The sequence below is a fragment of the Henckelia pumila genome, chromosome 2 (genome assembly GCF_033568475.1).
Source record: "Henckelia pumila isolate YLH828 chromosome 2, ASM3356847v2, whole genome shotgun sequence".
Lineage (NCBI taxonomy): Eukaryota > Viridiplantae > Streptophyta > Magnoliopsida > Lamiales > Gesneriaceae > Henckelia > Henckelia pumila.
Genome location: NC_133121.1, coordinates 1846196 through 1862689, shown reverse-complemented (window position 1 = coordinate 1862689; position 16494 = coordinate 1846196). Strand labels below are relative to the sequence as shown.

At 33.6% G+C, this 16494-nt stretch overlaps 2 protein-coding genes across 4 annotated transcripts; both read right to left on the bottom strand.

The window, feature by feature from the left end:
• Positions 1-389: 389 nt before the first annotated feature.
• LOC140885123 (sulfate transporter 1.3-like) lies at positions 390-5572 on the bottom strand. 3 transcript variants are annotated; one of them, XM_073292056.1, is made up of 14 exons: positions 5378-5572; positions 4234-4405; positions 3737-4125; positions 3433-3637; positions 3156-3330; positions 3000-3065; positions 2804-2917; positions 2605-2721; positions 2401-2527; positions 1845-2131; positions 1576-1766; positions 1374-1462; positions 1097-1173; positions 390-914 (listed from the first exon to the last, which is right to left on the bottom strand). In XM_073292056.1, exons 3-14 carry the CDS (start codon positions 4101-4103, stop codon positions 777-779), a joined length of 1953 nt encoding a protein of 650 aa, XP_073148157.1. In that variant the 5' UTR covers positions 4104-4125; positions 4234-4405; positions 5378-5572; the 3' UTR covers positions 390-776. The 3 variants fall into 3 exon arrangements, with proteins under 3 accessions (XP_073148157.1, XP_073148156.1, XP_073148158.1); XM_073292055.1 differs by having other exon boundaries at positions 4234-4335; XM_073292057.1 differs by lacking the exon at positions 4234-4405.
• Positions 5573-12030: 6458 nt separating this feature from the next.
• On the bottom strand, positions 12031-15282 carry LOC140880695 (sulfate transporter 1.3-like). The gene is made up of 12 exons (XM_073285353.1): positions 14907-15282; positions 14611-14815; positions 14339-14513; positions 14187-14252; positions 13974-14087; positions 13781-13897; positions 13579-13705; positions 13164-13450; positions 12881-13071; positions 12701-12789; positions 12505-12581; positions 12031-12380 (listed from the first exon to the last, which is right to left on the bottom strand). The coding sequence occupies exons 1-12, from the start codon at positions 15280-15282 to the stop codon at positions 12243-12245; spliced, it is 1962 nt and encodes a 653-aa protein (XP_073141454.1). The 3' UTR covers positions 12031-12242.
• Between the last annotated feature and the right edge of the window lie 1212 nt (positions 15283-16494).

The window sequence follows — 16494 nt, the reverse complement described above, 5'->3', positions numbered from 1 at the left end:
GTATGCTAATTTTTTAAAAGGTCAGGGTTAAAGATGCCTAATAAAATTTCACAGAAAAAAAATGTGCATTTTTAATATTTTACATGGGTGTTTGGTGCAAATAACTCAATTTAATTGTAGCTGTTTCACGCATATATATGGGGAAAAATATATTTAATGCACATTGTGTGTTTTTTTTATTTAATTTGTATATGCAATATTTTGAATCGTATATTTTGTTATTTCTGAGTGTGAAAATTTTTTGTGTCTAATGTAATTCTCCTAGGTTCTTCGATACAAAAAACTATAATAAACATATAGATAATTTATATAAATAAAAATAAAAATTGTACGTCGTCTAACGTAATTTTCCAACGATGGCATACTGGGAAGTGCAAATAAATCAAATATTGGCGAACAAAGTATACTGTATAAATGAGAAAATGAAAGTTACAACAATTCAATACAAAACAACAGCAAACCAGTGAAAATGACACAAACACTCAAGCCTCAACTGATACACAACAAAAATTGAAGACAAAGCAATAAAAGTAAAACCCATTTGGACATCGAAATACAAGAAAATGTACATATACCTGCAGTTATTTCATTGGAACCAAGCAAAGTAAAACAAAACAGTCACACGGGATTCGAGAGCTTCTCCAATGTCACAGCCGGACATGAGGTGAGGCCACGGCGGCTCCTTCGGATCCCTTCTCCGTTTTTAGACTCTCGTATCTTTTTCTCAAACGGCAAATCAAACTATCCACGATCCAAGTTTGATGAAAACGAACAACTCAAGGCTCCATCTTAGGAGCCAGAGTCGTGACAGCATCAACAACGGTGAGGAAAATCTTGTCTTCTCCAATCAAGTTGGGGAAGCCAGACGCATAGAGCTTGTCCAACACCACCTGCCCCGGATTTGCTAAAACAATCTACATGAAAATGGGAATGAATCAATGGAGATAACTGTTGCATTGACTGTCAGAATATTTAGAGTAATTTTTCTGTTGTGTTCTGATACAACGTGTTTGAGGAGCCGATATATGGGACATGCACGGTGCCAAGAATTCATGCATGTGCCTTGTTAGTTTTCATGAAACACTATATATCACACCTGTATATCTTTCTTCTGCATATGTTTGTGCAGATCTTCCAAGGAATGAATGCCGCTGGTGTCGATATCAGTTACAGCTGTGGAAGAAAACAAAGAAAAAGATTTTAGAGTATATGCATTGACATGGTGAGAATCAAAACCAAGAATAAGTTATATCAACATCAATTGTTCAATTTTGCATCAGATTTTGTCAAGGGTAACTATTTAAACTTCAGGTGTGTACTTGTAATTAAACAGACCAGACGCCCACAAATTTATGAAGAAAAAAAGTCCTTACGTGACAATTCAATAATTAAATACTGAATTTTTTGGTGGCTGCTGTCTTTAAGCTGTTCCTCCTCTTCATCTGTCAGCAATCTCAGTATCCTGTAAAAATAAGTGTGTCTTCATTAGTACTCCTCAAATCCCGCGTGATCGAATTACATTGGTACAATTACAACGATGGGATCACAATAAAAAAGACTAAGACTCGTCTATACCTCTCCCTAATGTAATTTGCGTTGGAAAAATAGATTGCAGAATCAACTCTCACAATCAGAAGTCCGGGAATTTTGGTGGCTTCCGTATATTGTTGAACGTTCCGGTAAACCGAAGTTCTTGGGATCTTCCCAAGAACAGCAGTACGAGGCCTCGTAACTTGGAGAAGAATCTTGGCAAACGATAGAGCAACCTGTATGTTGCATTCTTAGAAGTTAAACCACTATCAGATATAACTGAAACAAAACAAGGGATAGGTTGTGTGTCTTACTGCAATCAGAAGACCAATCTCAATGGATACGAAAACAACCCCGAAGAATGCTCCCATACAAGCCACAAAATCAAATTTGTCGATCTTCCATATAACTTTCATGGCTTGGAGGTCGATCAAGCCCACCACAGCTGATATGATAATGGCAGCTAAAATTGCATTGGGTGTGTACTTAAAAAGTGGGGTGATCACCAATAGAGTCAGCATAACAACAATAGACATGACTATGTTCGACACGGCCGTGTTGACTCCAGCCATGTAGTTCACAGCAGAGCGTGAGAAGGAACCTGTCAAGAAGTCAGAAAATCAAAAACTCATAGGCTTGAGGTAGAAGATCTCATGACGAAAGGTCTATGTTGTTTATGTTGCAATTGTCATTTATTTATATGGTACATACATGTTCTCAAATAAACATCATATAAAATTTAATTCAAAATCAAATCAAATCAAATCAAAGATGCATTAACATTGTCAGATATGATTTTAGAATATTCTTCCATTTCTAACATTTTAATTCAAATTAAGAGTAGGGAAAATTTGTTTCTAAAAGACCTACCAGTGGCTACATAGCACGATGTCATCGAGCCAATGATGTTCATCGAACCCAATGCGACCATTTCTTTGTTTCCATCTAAGTGGTAATCTTTCATTGCTGCAAATGTTCTACCAATAGCCACAGCTTCCTGTGAGATGTAAAATCTTTTAGCTTTATGAATTTTGATAACTCAAACGCTTATGTTATATTTGCCTCTTCTCTTACCGTCAATGCTATCATTCCTGCAACCACACCGATCTTGAAACCTTTGCCAAGATAGGTTCCCGAGAAAAATATTTTGTGTACAGAAGAAGGATTTAGGCCTTGGTCAATATGGCGCACCTATTCATATATATGGACTAAAAAAGTTATATCGATGGTAACAAGCGAAATTGTTTGACATCTATATATATTGAATACTTACAATTTGAACGCCTTTCTTGTCTGCACGAGTGATATAAACAAAGAAGGTTGAAATGATAACTGAAAGCAATGGAGCTATAGCAGAAACCCAAAACAACTTCTTCTTCCTTTTTCCCTGATTTGGCAAAATTAGGATTAAACTGTGAAATTATGAACTTGAAGTTTGATAAAACATAAATTAAAGGATTGAATCTCACAATGTATTTGGCAAGGAGTAGGAATGCCAAGAATGAAACTCCTATTACAATAGTCTCCCAGTTCCACTGTTAAACAAGAAGATGATAAATGATTCATTCATCTTTATTCTACTGAAATTATACCAGCCTTATTTCCAACTAGAACCTATGCCTCACCCCATGATGCACATTACTCCACACAGATCTCATCACAGAAACTATGTCTGTTTTTTTGGTGAAGGTCTTTACACCAAGCAAGCCTTTGAGCTGCTGAAGCCCGATGGTGATGGCTGCCCCAGCCATGAAACCAACTATGGCAGCATGAGAAAGGAAATCAATCAAGAATCCAAGCCTGGATAAAAACATGAACATATACAACATTTAGTTTTTTGAGGGTGAGCCCAAAATATCAAAAGGAAGAAACTGGCCAATGACTTTTGTTCCATGCTTTTACCGGAAGAAACCGAGTACAAACTGAGTGATTCCTGCAAAGAATGTAGCTGTATATGCAAGACGTAGATATTCGACTTTGTTTTTGGGATCAATCTCATTCTGAAGCATACTTCCAAGCAAGAGAGACACCACGGCTACTGGTCCGATGGCGATATCCCTCGAGCTACCCATGCAAGCATAAATCAGGGGAGGAACGAAACTACTATCTGCAATTTCATTCAAAAGTTTCAGGCAATCAAATGACCATATTTTTCCATGCACTGACTAAAAAGCCTTCCTTTAAAGGATATCACAACACTACTTACACAGCCCATATTGCGGATCCAGATTAGCAAGTTTTGCGTACGCAATGTCCTGAGGGATGCACAGACTTGCAATGGTAAGCCCAGCAATAAGATCTCCTCTAAACATAGAAATCTTATAGCGTCGTCCCCATTCAAGGATGGGGAAAATGGATTGTATTCCCAGCAGTAGTTTTTTCGACTTGGGTTGATTCTTGAAAGGGCGAAGCGGTTCATCGTGGAAAAACGTCTCCTTAACTGTATGCTTGAACTCCTTGATAAGGCTTTGCTTTGGCGGTGCGCTCACCTTGTGAACATACGGAAAGTTATCGTGGCGTGAAGAAGCCACGCTGGCAACATCCACCCCATCTACGACTCGATTGCTACTCATCGTTGCCCAAGAAAGAGACTACCTGCATGCACAAATAAGGACGACGAGTAAATCTTCTGCATTCAAGAAATCAAATCAGCAGTCATTATATCTCACGACAAAAGACAAGATTATGCAACAAGCTTTGTACCTCTGAGCAATAAGAACAAGAGCTGTCAGATATTGCATTACTTGAACAGGGATAAACAAAGGAACTCCCGCTTATATAGGTAGCTCCGAAACAATGTCAACTCTATAAAAAAAATAACCGGAAAGGGACGGTAAGCGATCCCGGAAAGGAACGTATCTGGACTCCTTTCAAACTACATTCAGATACGAGCGCAAGTGAATGCCAACACGATTCATTAATAATTGAAAAATAGTACTATTTTAGCTTAAGATTATGGGTGATAAGCCTAAATTTATGATTTACAAAAGAGTTGACTTTTAATAATGGATGGCCGAAGTTTTAAAGTCTGAAGTGTATATTTATTAAACTCTGACTAATATCCTCTTGCCGTGGCTTAAATTTGACTAAGAACATTTTCTGTTCGCCAAGCACTCAGCCAGCCACAAACGGCCCTTCTCATTTTTGAATGGCCATTCAAATTGAAAACAACCAGCTTTTTCGTAGCTGTATATGTGTGTGTGTATATATATACACCTTTTCTTTTTGTCTGATGATCTAATAACTTAGAAATGGTGATCTATACAAAATAAAAAACTAAAAATGGCTCCGCAACCAAATTCGCAATTTCGCCCAAAATTCGCCTCCTCTCATGTCATGAAAGTTATGATTCTGGGTTCGCTCAATGGAAACAATATCAAACACCCAAAGAAAAGGCATAATTGATTAATCACAAATGCTCACTTTTTTCTATCTTAATCAATTATAAAAATCAAAATCAGAATACCCAAAAAAAAAAATTGCACCTTTTTCACTTTTCAATGGCTAAATAAAGTGCAATTTTGAAAAGTTCAACTTTTTAAATTTTTTTTAACTCTTTCTGCAACTTCTTTTCTCAACGTAAAGCTACGCAAATATGCATGGAACGCCATCTCTTCCGACCAGCAAAAATTCAACGCAAAAAACGAAATTTAGAAACTCCGACAAAAAATAGCCACAGTAATTAACAGTAATTACCGCCCAGGAAAATTTATATAACAAAAAAAAAAAATTTAAACTCATTATCTAAGACGTGATAATGATTTCTTGCCCCTCGTACGTGTCTGCATTCTGCAGATTGAACCCAGAAAATTTCAAGAAACAGAAAAAAAATAAGTAATCTGATTACCGAGATCACGTCCAGGTTCAATGAATCTGTGCGTAGCTCGATGAATTTGCCAGCGTTCGATTTCTTGAATTTATATATATATATATATATATATATATATTTAGTACCCGGGAGATTAGCCCACGACCATATTTGCCGCAAGCCAACGTGAATCGGAGAAGAACGTGTGTGGGATATTTAAGCGGAAAAGGCGTTGAATGCAAACACGTTTCCAAGTGTAAAAATGAGACAAATATTTATTATTATTATTAATTAAAATCCTTCGATATTAATGTGGCGCCTGCAAGTCTTTCAAAGTCCATGAAGAAGAAGGCAAAAATAGCCACTTTTTTTATAATTAAAAAAAAATCTTTTACTATTTGTCTTCTTTCTATATTTTTAATCAATTGGAAAATAAAATTACGCTTTTGGCTTTCTATGTTTGTTGTTTGTGGTTTTAGCCAACGATGTTTTCAATTTGGTTCTTTATCGATTGTCTTTGTTTTTTTCTAAAATTATTAACAATGATGTGATATTAATAGTCAATACGATGTTTAAAAAATTGTCAAAAATGGAAACATACGTGATTAAGAGTTAAATAACAATAATTTAGACGAAAAAAATAGGATGATTGTGGTGAAATTACTTGGAAAAAATCTTTGTTGATATTTTATCGACAAGAACATCTTTCAGTAAAGGTTTATGGAATAAATGACAATCCGTGTGAATGCATTAAATAGTATAGTGATAATGTAAGAAAATTCAACATGTTGACTTGTGGAAGAAATTAACTTGGGATTTCATACATTTAATTTGATCATGAAAAAAAATATAATCTACACTTTAATATAATTTTAAATAGTAAACTTTTATATATGATGCGATTTTATATATTAATATACACTCAAAATATCAATATTTTCATTGATCTATTAACGGTTAAATTTATTACGATAGCTGTTATCAATTTCTTTTTAACACCATTTCTATCGAATTTTGGTCATCATGAATTTGATATTTAATGTTTGTTTTGCTACCTTTTCTCAAGCAAATTACATCGTTTGTGGCCCATGCAAATATAATGAGTTGACTATAAAGGAAACGAATTGCAGAAAATGAGAAAACTTTAAATTTATTTATTTTCTATATTCTATATTATATAATAAAATACACCGATACACGTAATGACGTAAATTAATATTTATCGATTCTATTTTCTTTATAAAAAAAAAAAAACATTTCTGCTCGTCGTATATCCTCTCTCCATCCGCCATGGTTGACTCATAATGTCTGAGAATAATACAAATTATTAAAGGAATTTAATGACGAATTATGTATTGTTTACATTAATTACATGATGACTGTGTGTCAATATGGATAAGTAATAAATCATAGAATATAAGATACATCCGACACTATATTTGTAAATATCATGATTTGTCTCGTCCAGTTTAGTTAAGTTTGTATAGATAAATAATATTGTGATTAATGATTATTAATTGAAATATTGGAGTAGGATGTGAAATTTTATTGAATACAATGTTTTTTTAATAACGAGGAGGCCTTAGATCGATGACTAAGACCGAGGTCCTGAGATAAACTGGTTTTGAATTCGATTTCTAGGTGAGTTTCTTAATTTATTAGATAGATTTAAAAAAAATTATAATTTCTCTGCTCGAGATAAGCAAGTTTCGAGTACTCAACGTTCAAGTCCCGTTAGTAATGCAAACATTTACATTATATCATTGACTAAAATTATATCAACAATGAAAAATATTTTTTTTCATATATGGAGTCAAATAAAATATTCGTGTTCACAAATTAATTAACCCGAGAGACCGTCTCATGATGTGATTTTTTGTGATGTAATAAATAATAATATATTTGGTCCATAGATTAAATTTGAGATAAGATGATAAATTATAATTTTGTCATTTTCAATAATTAATTAATTTAATTATAAAATTACAAATCATACTATTGTAGTTTTAATTAGGACTGGCATACCGTACCGAAATACCGGAATTTTGGCATACCGTACCGAAATTTTTTCGATATACAGATATTTTTTCGATATACCGATCAATATGAATTTTTTTCGTACCAAAGTTTCGAAATTTTATTATCGATATCGTTTTTAATTTTTTTCATATCAATATTTGTAGTTAGGTATACCGAAAAATCACACCTAGTTTTAATTAAATGATTTGATTGGTATGTGAAGAATAATTAATAATTTGATTGATGTACGACAAATAATAAATTTATAAAATTGTGATCAAATTAATATAATCAGATTGTTATTGTTAATCATATGAAGCTAGATAAACGTACCTTTTAACGTTTGATTTTTTTAGCATCACACAAAAAAAAAGTGTTTATTTTATTTTCTACAAATTAACATAAACAAATGGTCGGTGATAAAACCAAACGTGGTTTTGATTCTTGGGAAAAGTGAATTAAAGTTTTTGGGGTTTAATAGAAGCCATTGAATATGTTAAAAGGTGAAAGTTCTTTCAACTTTGTTTTTATTATATATATTGAATCAGTCAACATTTGGATATGACCACAAAAAAGTGCGTGGTACCAAATTTCGTGTGCAATGACTCTTTTATTTCTTTATTACACTGTTTTTATTATTATTATTATTTGATTGAAAATTCGATCTCTTTACACTTTGAAGTAAGAAATCTTAGTGATTTCTTTACAACTTAAATTCAACACTTGACAAAGAGTTTTAGAAAAATCAGATCAATATTCCATCTACAATTATATCAGAAACACAAATGGTTGTTTTTTTCAATAACTTTTGACTTAAAAAAGCTGCAAATCCAAAATAATGTTTGTAATCTAGAATCTAAAGTGTAATGAGATTTTTGAATTTTAATAACCTACTAGACATATTCAAAATATTTGTTTATTTTCTTCGATGGCTAATGCTCCATCTAATTATATCAAGATTTTAATTTTGGAACGAAGTTTCGGGTCGCAATTTAATTGTAATAAACTCATCTTCCAACTTAAAAAAAATACATATATTTTGTTTAATTTTTTGATAAATGATACTATAATATTAAAAAAAATAAGCTGCTGAGATATATATGCTAGGGTTTACAAAATAAAGAATAATAGAAAAAATTGCAAATTTAGTCCTATATGTTTGTCACTTTGCGATTTTGGTCTTTTATGTTTTTATATTTCAGTTTTAGTCCTGCATGTTCTAATTTTTGGCAATTTCGGTCCTTTTTATTCAAAAATGCTTACGTGGCACTGTACACATCAGCTCCACATCAGCACTGAATTGGTGTCACATCAGTGCCACGTCGGAAAAAGGACTAAAATTGCAAAAATATTAAAGTTAAAGGACTAAAACTGAAATCTGAAAATATAAAATACTTAAATTGTAAAGCGACAAACATACAAGACCAAAAAATCAATTTTCCCTAAAGAATAAGAACATGCCAAACTTTTTTAAAAAAATTTAAACTTTTTTACAGAATAACCAAAATATACAAATATGTACATGAAAATGTCTTATTCTATGTATCAAACAAGATATTAAAATCTTCTGATAATTCCAAATAATGTATCGATTCAGCTTTAGAATAAGATGTAAAATCATACAAAATATTAAAACAGTTTACAAGTTTTATTTAAGATAAATTTAGTCAAGTGGACTCTAACTTACAGAAAGGGGGATAATATCATATACATACTCCCATGCTCAAATTAGCTACACTTTCTGTGTATGTTATTTTCTTATTGTTAAGAATAATAATTCGTTTTCCAATGTTAAATTTTATTAATTTAGAAACACATTCAATATGTCAATTTTTACTAATAATGTTTATGCCTGAATAATGAATCTACTTCGCAATCGTGTAATTATATTTTATCCACGAAGTCGCTACCACAACACAATGACAAAGTACAAAAGGGTGTTTAAGCATACATTATTCTCAATATTTGTTTTATACATAAATAGCAATCAGCAACACAAGTTGTTGAAGCCATAAATACATACGAACAAGGGTACAGCTTGCTTGTGTTTTAAAATTGATTTACGATATACATGCAAGTTCTTCGATTCAAATTGCATTCATACTCTAAAAAAAAAGGGAAGCCAAATTTGGTCAAAAAGCACTTGGATCGGAATATATAATTCATTTGGAGTTATCGAACATTGATTTTGCACACACCATTAGACGACTAGAGAATGCAATTTGATAAAAACCAACCTACCTACGAATAAATCATAATACCAAGTTTGATTTTTTTGCTTCTTAATTCTTTCTTGAAATTCAATTCGAGATGGCGTTAATGTGGACCTTACATTGGTTTCTAGAAAAGGGGAGCTAATTAATTAAAGTCTTCGTCTAAAAAATATAATTGGATAAAAAAACAGGCTAAAAAGAATAATTATTAAAAAAAAAAAATGGTTGGTCCATTGCTTGAGTTGACTTGGTTTAAATCAAGATAGAAAAAAAGGGAAAGTTGTTACGATATATGTAAGCATGGATTCTTTTTCTTCCAAACACGCATGCATTCATTTGATGTAACGTAGTGCATGCCTAAGTATATATAGGGTTTTTCCAAAAAAAAAAAAAAAAAAGATTATATATAGGGTGCTATAGACCAGCTCGAGTGGTGTTTTATGAGATCACTTTGAGCTCGACTCGAGAAAATATCGAGAAATATTTAAAAGTTTTAAAAAATGAATGTTAATAAGTATGCATATGTAATAATTGACAAATGCTAGAGCCTTAGTTTTAGCTAGCTAGAAGTGTCAAAATATGCTAGCGATATGCAGGTCGATCTACAATTCGTTGCAATTTAATCATTAGACAGACTGAGAAAACATCAAGTCAACTCATCTATTTTAGATGGTGGGACGGGGTAACCCTACGGGCTTACGTATAATTTGACAAGTTGGAGGTGAGCCATCATTTGATTTATGGGTGAAGAAATGGTCAACATAACCTATCTATTTTATACGACAAAACGAGAGGAGTCAATCCGATATTCCTAACACTTTTCACCTATGATTTGTTAAATCCTCAAAAATACTCAGTGTCTAATGGCTCAATATGCCAACCACAAAACCCTTTTGCTTCATCCATTTAGTTGGTCAAGAAAGGTAGCTCTGAGTGATGGATTGTCCAATTATCACAAAGTTGAATAAAATCACACACATTTCACGGGTATGTTTCATGTGAGACTTTCTCATGGACTTATATCGTGAGACGGGTTGATTCAATCTATACTTTTCGTGAACAACGTTATTATTGACATAAAAAAATAATATTTTTTTTTTATAAATCGACTCAAATATGAAATTTATCTCATAAAATTAAATGATGAGATGTTGAGTTTTTGTGATAAAATTAAGGCCATTCAAAGTGAATTTCTAAGCAGTTCTAAAAAGTTGCGAATAAATAATTCACACGTTCAGCCTCACAATACCGAATTTCTGCCCGCCAAATTCAGGCCATTCGTAGTGATTTCACACGCTGTTAATTACAATTTGCTAATTAAGTTGCGAATAAATTAATTAAATTTATCGTTTAAGATCGATAATATAAATGTTCAGCCTGATCACCATGTCGACCAAGGAATTAAATGAATGAGTCGATTAATTATTATCATATTCATTGAATTAAAATATGTATAATCCATTTTTTATACTATATAATCAACCGTCATGTATATCTTAATCATATTTATATCCAGCTCGATGATTTTATTGAATATACACAAATTTAACCTTTATTTATTTATTTATATATTTTATATCTACATACATGACACATTCACCCAAAGAGAGAAAGACATATATATATGTACACACACACTAATTATTATAGAATTTTTATTTTTAAATTTTAAAAAAAGGTATCCAACTGTTATTTTATATTTATTAATTATTTAATATTGATTCATATCGAATACATACAAGAGCCATCATTATTGTGAAAATATGGCCCACGATATCACGGCCCATATAATATTGGGCCTTTTAACTTTAGCCAGGAAACGCACCCACAGCCCACATATTGCATGAATAAGAATATAGGATAGCATGCCCCAATGGATTGTTCAAGTTGGTGGAGCAGGTGAACTTTTAGCCAGAGGTCAGGAGTTCGATTCTTCCTGCCAACACTTTCTTGAGCTAGCCTGTCACACAGGGTTTGCTCAGTGTGGTTTACCTGACTAGCGTTGTTTGCAGTTTATTGCGTTAGTTCGGGGGTTTACCCAAAGCGCACCTAAGGGTAGTGGCTACGGATTCCCACATCAAAAAAAATATATATATATAGGATAGCATTAAGGAATCAAATGAACAATGGATTTTTGTAGAATTTTAAAAGATAAAAATCATAAATCTTAGTTTTCACTTTATTTATTGGATCTTCCATGTTCTACGCATATTTTATCATATTAAATTTACTATCATTTATCATTAGAAGATTTTCATTCAGTATATATGTGTATTTATCTATTCCATTAGTCGTATATATATATGTATTTTTATGTGTATTATTATAATATTATTATTCTTTAGTTTTAACCATAACGTAATTGATTTATTTGTTAGATTAGCACTCAATTTTTTTACAATGGCGTTCTTCTCATTTTATGCAAAATTAGTGTGCATAGAAAGAACAAATATGAGAAAATAAAGTTATATTTCATGAGAACTCACACAACATGCAGCTTCAACTTACACGTAACAATGAAGCTGATAATTAAGTGATAAGAAACACAAGAAAATGTACAGTTATTTCATGCAGATTAAAACACAATAATCACATGGCTAGCTAGTCTCGAGATGTAGCTAGGTAATCTTGAATCATGAATCGATCCACTTGCGACGAAAACGAGCCACTGATCAAGGCTCCGTCTTGGGAGCCAGAGTCGTGACGGCATCGACTACAGTGAGGAAAATCTTGTCTTCTCCGATCAAGTTGGTGAAATCAGACGCGTAGAGCTTATTGAGCACCACCTGCCCCGGATTCGCTAAAACAACCTGTAGCATGAAAATGGAATTCTTGAATCTTCATAATCAATTATTTTTAAAGATTGCAAACAATATCTTAATTTATATTGAAACAGTACTACATGCATGTCAGCAAATATGTATATATATATACCTGTATATTTTTCTTTTGTAGATGTTTGTGCAGATCTACCAAGGAACCAATGCCGCTGGTGTCGATATCAGTCACAGCTGCAACACAACACGATGCGGTCGCAATTATATATTCAAACTTCATGAGGTGTGAACTTGAAATCAAACCGAACCGATGGCCTCAAATTTAATTATGAATAAAGCAGACAAGTCCTTACGTGACATTTCAATTATCAAATACTGAATTTTAGGCTGGCTGCTGTCTTTAAGTTGATCCTCCTCTTCATCATGCAGCAATCTCAGTATCCTGTAAAAATAATTGTGTATATTCATTTGTATATTAGTTCATCAAATCCCACAGCTGAAGAATAAAAAGGTTAGGATTAATTCATCTATACCTCTCCCTAATGTAATTGGCGTTTGAAAAATAGATTGCAGAATCAACTCTCACAATCACAAGTCCAGGAATTTTGGTGGCTTCTGGATATTGTTGAATGTTCCGGTAAACCGAAGTTCTCGGGATCTTGCCAAGAACCACAGTTTGAGGCCTTGTAACTTGGAGAAGAATCTTGGCAACTGATAGAGCGACCTGCATATTGTTACATCCACAGAAGTTAAAAACACTATATAATCAGATATGAATGCAAGAGAAACAGAGGCTAGGATTGTTGCGTGTCTTACTGCGATCAGAAGACCGATCTCAACAGAGGCGAAAACAACCCCAAAGAACGCTCCCATACAAGCCACAAAATCGAATTTGTCGATCTTCCATATAACAATCATGGCTCGAAGGTCTAACAAGCCCGCCACAGCTGATATGATGATCGCGGACAAAATGGCATTGGGCGTGTACTTGAAAAGTGGGGTGATCACAAAAAGAGTCAGCAAAACAATGCAAGACATGACTATGTTCGACACAGGCGTCTTGCATCCAGCCATGTAGTTCACAGCAGAGCGTGAGATGGCACCTGCCAAGAAATCCGAAGATCAAAAGCTCGTTGGTTCGAGGTAAAAGTTCACATGACCAAGGAATTGGTCTATATATGTTCTTTACTTCAAACTAAGAGTAGGGGGAAAAGGTTTTCAAAAGACCTACCAGCGGCTAGGTAGCACGATGTCATCGAGCCAATGATGTTCATCGATCCAAGCGCGACCATTTCTTTGTTTCCATCTAAGTGGTAGTCTTTCAATGCTGCAAAGGTTCTACCAATAGCCACAGCTTCCTGTGAAACGTAAAATATTTTAGCTTCATGAAATCTTGATACTCAAAACGAGTATGTTATGCCTTTTCTTCTTACCGTTAACGCAACCATCCCTGCGACCACACCGATCTTAAAACCTTTGCCGAGATAGCTTCCTGAGAAATATATTTCGTGCAAAGATGAAGGATTTATGCCTTGTTCAATGTGACGCACCTACACAAGTACAGAAACAAATGATCGATTGTGACAAAGCGTACTAGTTTGACATCTATTGCTATTGGATACTTACAATCTGAACGCCTTTCTTGTCTGCGCGAGTGATGTAAACGAAGAAGGTTGAGATGATGACTGAAAGCAATGGAGCTATAGCAGAAATCCAAAACAATTTCTTCTTCTTTTTCCCCTGATTCGAGTCATTCGACAAAATTAGGATGAAAGGTGTAATATGATGAAATTGCCGTCTGCGAAAAGCTAAATCATAAGGGATTGAATTGAGTCTCACAATGTATTTGGCTAGGAGTAGGAAAGCCAAGAACGTAACTCCTATCACAACCGTCTCCCAGTTCCACTATAAAATTAACAAGAAGAAACAATAAGCTTCAAAGACAGTAAATAAAGTATAATTCTTATTTCGAATAAGAACCAAAGTCTCACCCCATGATGCACATTACTCCACACAGATCTCATCACAGAGACTATGTCTGTTTTTTTGGTGAAGGTCTTCACACCAAGCAAGCCTTTGAGCTGCTGAAGCCCGATCGTAATGGCTGCGCCAGCCATGAATCCAACTATGGCAGCATGAGAAAGGAAATCAACCAAGAATCCCAGCCTGAATATAAAAACATGAACACAACATTTAGTTTTTTGAGAGTGAGCATGAGCCCAAAAGATCGAAGTGGCCGACGACTGCTGTTCATGCTTTATACCGGAAAAACCCGAGTACAAACTGAGTGACTCCTGCAAAGAATGTAGCCGTAAAAGCAAGACGTCGATACTCGAGTTTGTTTTTGGGATCAATCTCATTCTGAAGCAGACTTCCAAGCAAGATAGACACCACTGCTACCGGCCCGATGGCAATCTCTCTCGAGCTACCCATGAAAGCATAAATCAGGGGAGGAACGAAACTAGTATCTGCAATTTCATTCAAAAGTACTCTTCATGCATTCTTAAAAAAACAAAAAACAAAAGGTGCCTATATATCAATCACACGAACGCCACTCACACAGCCCATATTGCGGATCCAGATTAGCAAGTTTCGAATACGCAATGTCCTGAGGGATGCAGAGACTTGCAATGGTGAAGCCTGCAATAAGATCACTTTTAAACATGGAAAGATTGTAGCTTCGGCCCCATTGAAGAATGGGGAAAACAGATTGTAGCCCGAGCAATAGTTTCTTGGACTTGGGTTGGTTCTTGAAAGGCCGAAGCGGCTCGTCGTGGAAGAACGTCTCCTTCAACGTATGTGTGAGCCCCTCGAGCAGGCTTTGCTTTGGCGGCGCGACCACCTTGTGAACATACGGCAAGTTGTCGGAATAGCGGCGGGAAGAAGCCGCACTCGCTGCAATATCCACCTCGTCTACTACTCGATTGCCACTCATTGTTTTGCCCGAGAAAGAGACTACTTGGCTTGCACGGCCAAATGAAGATGGCGAGCAAGTCGTGGACATTCATGAAACCAAACCATCCTAGCGTAGTCTGCAGTCAATCCGGGGTTTATCTAGAGCGCAAAGATAGCGGTCGCGGATTTCCACATAAAAAATAAAAACCAAAACCAAACCATGCTGTTATATATTACTTAACGTACAAAAGACAATTTTATGCAAATATTTGTAAATTTAATGATATAGTTATGATTAAATTAAATTTGTGTGTTTGAATGTTTAATTATAAATTATATTATATTGATTATTTACATGTACTATATTTTTAAAATTATTATAAAATTAGCTTCCTTGTATTTATAAATTATATTAGATTGTTTATTTCAATGCCTATAGATTTTTTTTAATAAAAAAACGTTTTATTACTCAAACTAAAACACAAATATATATATATATATATATATATATATATATATATATATATATATATATATATATCAGGAAATCGTCTTTTCACACTTTTTATATGCTTAACAAATTCAATCAAAGAGTTATAGACTGTTTTTCCATGCTTTTACCTCAAATAGTCAAATATCACATTTAATTCTCACTACTTGGAAAGAAAACTTTTTATTTTTATTGTTTCTCGCACTGCATATTTAATCCGCACTACTTTGAACATTATTAGTAGGAAAAAATAGCTCACCTTTTTCAGATTTCAATTGCTGAAGTAACTATACATTTCCGTAATGGTTCACATTTTTAATTAACTTGTATATGTATATATTTTTTAAAAAATAAAAACACTATTTCCGCAACTTCTCTTTACCGCAAAGGAGCTGGATAATTTTGCCAGCTTCGGTTTTCTTGAATTTATAAATAACTAACTCAAAAATAATAATTATATTATTATCCTGAAGATTAGTCTACTACCATATTCGTTGCTAGCCCACGTGAGCAGGATATTTACGCGGAAAAAGCGTTGGATGAAATATACAAATTTCATCCAATGTTATTAAAAAAAATCATGCATTACCTTTGACATAGGTTTTTATGCTCGATTTGTAAAAACACGACATCAATATATTGTACTATTAGTTTTAGATAGTGTTTTTGTTTTGTTCTGTTTTGTTTTTAATTTTAGAGGAGAATTAACATGTAAAATAAATTTTTTTTTTTTTGTTCTACGTTATTTGTTATTAATTAATA